Here is a 4,843-nt window from a genome sequence, read left to right on the forward strand (position 1 = left end):
GTGTTGTGTGTGCCTGTGGTGTGTGTGCGTGCCTGGGCACATGAACAAGCACCTATGGGCCACCTGGCCCACCTGTGACCCTGTCGGCTGGTCCCCCAGGGGAGCTGTCCTCCCAGCTTCCGGAGAGACTCTCCTTGGTGATTGGCTCCATCCTGGGGGCCTTGGCCTTCCTCCTGCTGGCAGCCATCACTGTGCTGGCGGTCGTCTTCCAGCGGTGAGTCCCCACCCCTGCCCAACTCTGCCCAGCGCCATTAACTCCACAGCCAAACCTCAAGTCCTGCCAAGTCCGGAGCCCCCAGCAGAAACCCCACACGGGTGCTCCTCCCATCAGCCAGACCCTGCACGGGGCCCCACGTGGAGGTGGGCAGGAGGGCCAGACTGGTGTCCCCCTCCACAGACCAACTAAAGAGCAGTCTGTGAGGGTGACAAGAGGGCAGCAAGGGGGTGGAAATGGGAGCGTCATCCCCGGTCACCATTTTGTCCCTCAGGAAGCGGCGTGGGACTGGCTATATGGAGCAGCTGCAGCAATACAGCAGCCCAGGTAGGGATGAGGAGAAGAAATGGGTGGGGCTGGGGAACACACGGGTGGGGCACATGGCAGGGAAGGCTGGATCCCCCCAAGATTGGGGGAGCTCGTTGGCACAATCTTCTGGAGGTAAGTGGGCATGTCTGGGGTGTGTGGCCAGCCCTGCTTGCACAACCCACTCAGAACATACTCCACACTCCTCCAGGACCTGGGGTGAAGTATTACATCGACCCCTCCACCTACGAGGACCCCTGCCAGGCCATCCGAGAACTTGCCCGGGAGATCGATCCTGCCTATATCAAGATTGAGGAGGTCATTGGGACAGGTACAGCAGCAGGGATCAGAGCGACGGGGCTCCCTTGTGGCCTCCCCTGGCCAGTCCCATCCAAACATAGCCAGGACGCTGTGAGCATTGATCCCCACCCCAACCTACACCTATTCTTCCAGGCTCTTTTGGCGAAGTGCGCCGGGGCCGCCTGCAGCCACGGGGACGGAGGGAGCAGACTGTGGCCATCCAGGCCCTGTGGGCCGGGGGCGCCGAAAGCCTGCAGATGACCTTCCTGGGCCGGGCTGCGGTGCTGGGTCAGTTCCAGCACCCCAACATCCTGCGGCTGGAGGGTGTGGTCACCAAGAGCCGACCCCTCATGGTGTTGACGGAGTTCATGGAGCTTGGCCCCCTGGACAGCTTCCTCAGGGTCAGTCCAGCCTGGGTGAAGGAGGAGGGTCCTGGGGTCCAGGAAAGCTTCCAGGAGACAAGGTCCTATATCTTTGCTTCTTACCACCCCACCTTCCATGGTCTCTGTCCTTCCTTCCCAGGCCATTTTCTGATTCCACACCCTCCCCCTCTCATGCTGTTGTCTGCTGTGCAGTATGACGAGGTCTCCCTGTCTCCAGTCACTGACCTCTGCCCCCTGCCCCTGCCCCTCAGCAGCGGGAGGGCCAGTTCAGCAGCCTGCAGCTGGTGGCCATGCAACGGGGAGTGGCTGCTGCCATGCAGTACCTGTCCAGCTTTGCCTTCGTCCATCGCTCGCTCTCTGCCCACAGCGTGCTGGTAAATAGCCACTTGGTGTGCAAGGTGGCCCGTCTTGGCCACAGTCCTCAGGTGAGAGCACAGCCTTGGGGGCACAGCCTGGGGCCTGTGGCATGCCCCAGCAGGTGCTGGGTGGAGGGGTGGTGAGCCGGAATCCGGGGTGGGCACCTCAGCTGGGATGTCATAGTCCCCGAAAGGAGGGAGGCTCTCCTGTGTGATGGGGGAGATGAAAGCCTAGGTGACCTCAGGGACCGAGACAAAGAAAGGGGATGAGGGAGGGGAGGAGACCTGCAACAATCTAGAACTACCCCCTGTCCTTCCCCCACTGTGGAGATTACAGAGACTCCAGAGTCAGCACAGCTGGGTACAAATTCTGAACACTCTCCTCTCCGGCTCTGTGACCTTGGACAAGTTCACTTTCTCTAAGCCTGACCTTCTGCTTCTGTGAAATGGAGATAATATCATCCACCTTGAAGGGTTGTTATGAGGATTAAATGAAATGCTTGATGTAAAACCCTTAACATATCTGAGCACATAGTAGTTGCTCAATAAACGTGACTATTGCTTCTGCTTCTGTGAAATGGAGATGATATCATCCACCTTAGAGGGTTGTTATGATGATTAAATGAGATGCTTGATGTAAAACCCTTGACATATCTGAGCACAAAGTAGTTGCTCAATAAACGTGACTATTGCTATGATTATTACTATTTGCTTTTGACTCTACCCCTCAGGGCCCAAGTTGTTTGCTTCGCTGGGCAGCCCCAGAGGTCATTGCACATGGAAAGCATACAGCATCCAGTGACGTCTGGAGCTTTGGGATACTCATGTGGGAAGTGATGAGTTATGGAGAACGGCCTTACTGGGACATGAGTGAACAGGAGGTAAGCACCAACCTAGACACTGCTGATTTCCCACCCCGATCCCTCCCTGGTTGGAACATTCTAGTAGGACCTCCATTCTCTACTCCATTTGTATTCTAAGATCTCATGGCTCTTGGATTCCATATATTTGAGTTCCTTCTCCTCATGTTCCACCAGATTCCAGCCCACCCTCCTACCCAACAAAGTACTTCCCTCTACTAACAAAACTTCCCATCATCATAGTCTTCCTCTGACCCCCAGGTACTAAATGCAATAGAGCAGGAGTTCCGGCTGCCCCCACCTCCAGGCTGTCCTCCTGGATTACATCTACTTATGTTGGACACTTGGCAGAAGGACCGTGCCCGGCGGCCTCATTTTGACCAGCTGGTGGCTGCATTTGACAAGATGATCCGCAAGCCAGATACCCTGCAGGCTGGCGGAGACCCAGGGGAAAGGTCTGGAGCTTGGGGCTAGAGTCTGGGAAAGCCAGGGAGGGTAGATGCAAACCTAAAGAAAACTGAGGAGAGGGGCTAAGATGAAGAGACCTTGACCCTGCTTGCCCCTCCCCTCTTAGGCCTTCCCAGGCCCTTCTGACCCCTGTGGCCCTGGACTTTCCTTGTCTGGACTCACCCCAGGCCTGGCTTTCAGCCATTGGACTGGAGTGCTACCAGGACAACTTCTCCAAGTTTGGCCTCTGTACCTTCAGTGATGTGGCTCAGCTCAGCCTGGAGTAAGCAGGGAGTGGTGGGGTAGGGGGTGAATGCTCTGGGCCACTGGCTGGGGGTCGTACTGGGGATCTCGGAGAAGCTGGCCCAGAATTGATCCCCTCCCTCCCAACCAGAGACCTGCCTGCCCTGGGCATCACCCTGGCTGGCCACCAGAAGAAGCTGCTGCACCACATCCAGCTCCTTCAGCAACACCTGAGGCAGCAGGGCTCAGTGGAGGTCTGAGGCCGCGGCAGCGTGCCGGGAAATGATGATGCCCGTGACTCAGGCCTGGACACTGGTCCGAGAAGGGACATCTGGGACGTGAGCCGGGCTCCAACAGCCTCTGTGAGAGATGCCCCACAGCAAACCCAGCCCTCCTGATGGCTGCATTCCCTGGTCCTCCGCCTCTCCACCAGCCCCCTCCTCATTAAAGGGAAAGAAGGGAATTTGCAAGTTCGGTGTGGTGAGGCCTCAGTCTGCAAGGAAGGGTGAGGGAGGCCTCGAATAAGGAACAGGGGTGGGGCGGGCAGGTGGCACCGCAGAGATGCAGAAGGGGAGCTGGGCAGGGATCCGAAAATGACTTTATTGAAGATGGAGTTGGCAAGACCTAGCTCCACTTCACCCCACCCCCGGAGCCTTTCCTGTCTCCCTCACTCACATGCTTTCCACAAGCTCTGCACCTCCCTGCACCTGCCTGGATGCCCTGGGAAGGGCACTCTCTCTCCCCGCTTATGACCCTGAGGTGGAGACCAAGTGCCTGAGCGGCTGGCCTGTTTTTACAGTGTTCTGATGTGCCGTGCTCCTGTCGGAATGGGTGAGGAGCAGGCCGCAGGAGAGCTCCTCACGCCCTCCCAGCCCCGTGCTTGGGCTGGGCTCCATCTGCCCCAGAACTGAAGGAGTAACGCAGGCCTGGAGCAGTGATTCTCCATGTACATTCCTTGGCATTCATGCTACTCCTCTTTCTTCCCTGGGGCCTGGGAGATGAGACCTCTGGGTGTTTGGTTTTTGTTTTGTTTGATGCTCCCAGGAAAATGAGAGCAAGTTCCGGGAAGTCAAGTGAGAGCACGCAGTCAAATCTGGTATTCCCAGCCCTCCCCGTCCTCCAGACCCCTGTTGATTATCCCACGCAGGTCTCTCCTCAGGGTCCCCTGCCGAAGCCTTTCCCAATTGGCACTGCTGCGGGAGGTACTTCGAGACACTGAGGGGGTAGGAAGGGACAGGTGGGGGCTGAAGGGACAGCCCAGCTCTAGTTTTTCCACCGAGTCTTTGTCCAAATCCTCAGAGCCCCGGGTGTGGAAGGCCTGTGCGTAGCGTTGGATCCGCTGCCGGTTGAGATCCTGCCTGTCTTCCACCCTGTGGAATGCAGGAGGACTTGAGACACAGCCAGGACTTGAAGAGCAGATCCAAGAAGGATGCTTCTCTCTTATCCCCTGGTCCCCCCATCCCTGCCATTGCTGGCCTTTTCCCTTCTGTGCAGCCATGGTGGATGCCTGGGTCACTGGCCCCTTGGCAGCTAGGCCTCAGGAAGCAGCAGACTCTGCCACAGGCTCCCTGGATGCTTTGAGAAATCCAGGCTCCAGACGGGACCCCTTCCTCACCAGCTCAGTCAACAAGCATAGAGCCTAGGGAGCATACAGGCCTCCACAGGGACCCCAGGAGCAGGAAGCTGTCTGAGCAGAGGGATACCCTGCCGATGAGGCTTCTCAGGGAACACCTA

At 57.7% G+C, this 4,843-nt stretch overlaps 2 protein-coding genes across 2 annotated transcripts in view; one reads left to right on the forward strand and one right to left on the reverse strand.

Moving 5' to 3' along the window:
- EPHB6 (EPH receptor B6) overlaps positions 1-3,579 on the forward strand; it is a 17,480-nt gene extending 13,901 nt beyond the window's left edge. Inside the window, exons 11-19 of the mRNA XM_011989937.1 lie at positions 50-214; positions 489-541; positions 732-851; positions 974-1,221; positions 1,455-1,628; positions 2,291-2,440; positions 2,681-2,874; positions 2,994-3,149; positions 3,261-3,579. Coding sequence (XP_011845327.1) covers positions 50-214; positions 489-541; positions 732-851; positions 974-1,221; positions 1,455-1,628; positions 2,291-2,440; positions 2,681-2,874; positions 2,994-3,149; positions 3,261-3,369 — 1,369 coding nt within the window. The 3' untranslated portion in view covers positions 3,370-3,579. The remainder of the gene's footprint in view (positions 1-49; positions 215-488; positions 542-731; positions 852-973; positions 1,222-1,454; positions 1,629-2,290; positions 2,441-2,680; positions 2,875-2,993; positions 3,150-3,260) is intronic.
- Positions 3,580-3,685: 106 nt separating this feature from the next.
- Positions 3,686-4,843, reverse strand: part of TRPV6 (transient receptor potential cation channel, subfamily V, member 6) — a 32,364-nt gene continuing 31,206 nt past the window's right edge. Inside the window, exon 15 of the mRNA XM_011989863.1 lies at positions 3,686-4,479. Within this exon, the coding sequence (XP_011845253.1) occupies positions 4,197-4,479 (283 nt within the window). The 3' untranslated portion in view covers positions 3,686-4,196. The remainder of the gene's footprint in view (positions 4,480-4,843) is intronic.

Source organism: Mandrillus leucophaeus, unplaced genomic scaffold (assembly GCF_000951045.1).
Source record: "Mandrillus leucophaeus isolate KB7577 unplaced genomic scaffold, Mleu.le_1.0 Scaffold365, whole genome shotgun sequence".
NCBI lineage: Eukaryota > Metazoa > Chordata > Mammalia > Primates > Cercopithecidae > Mandrillus > Mandrillus leucophaeus.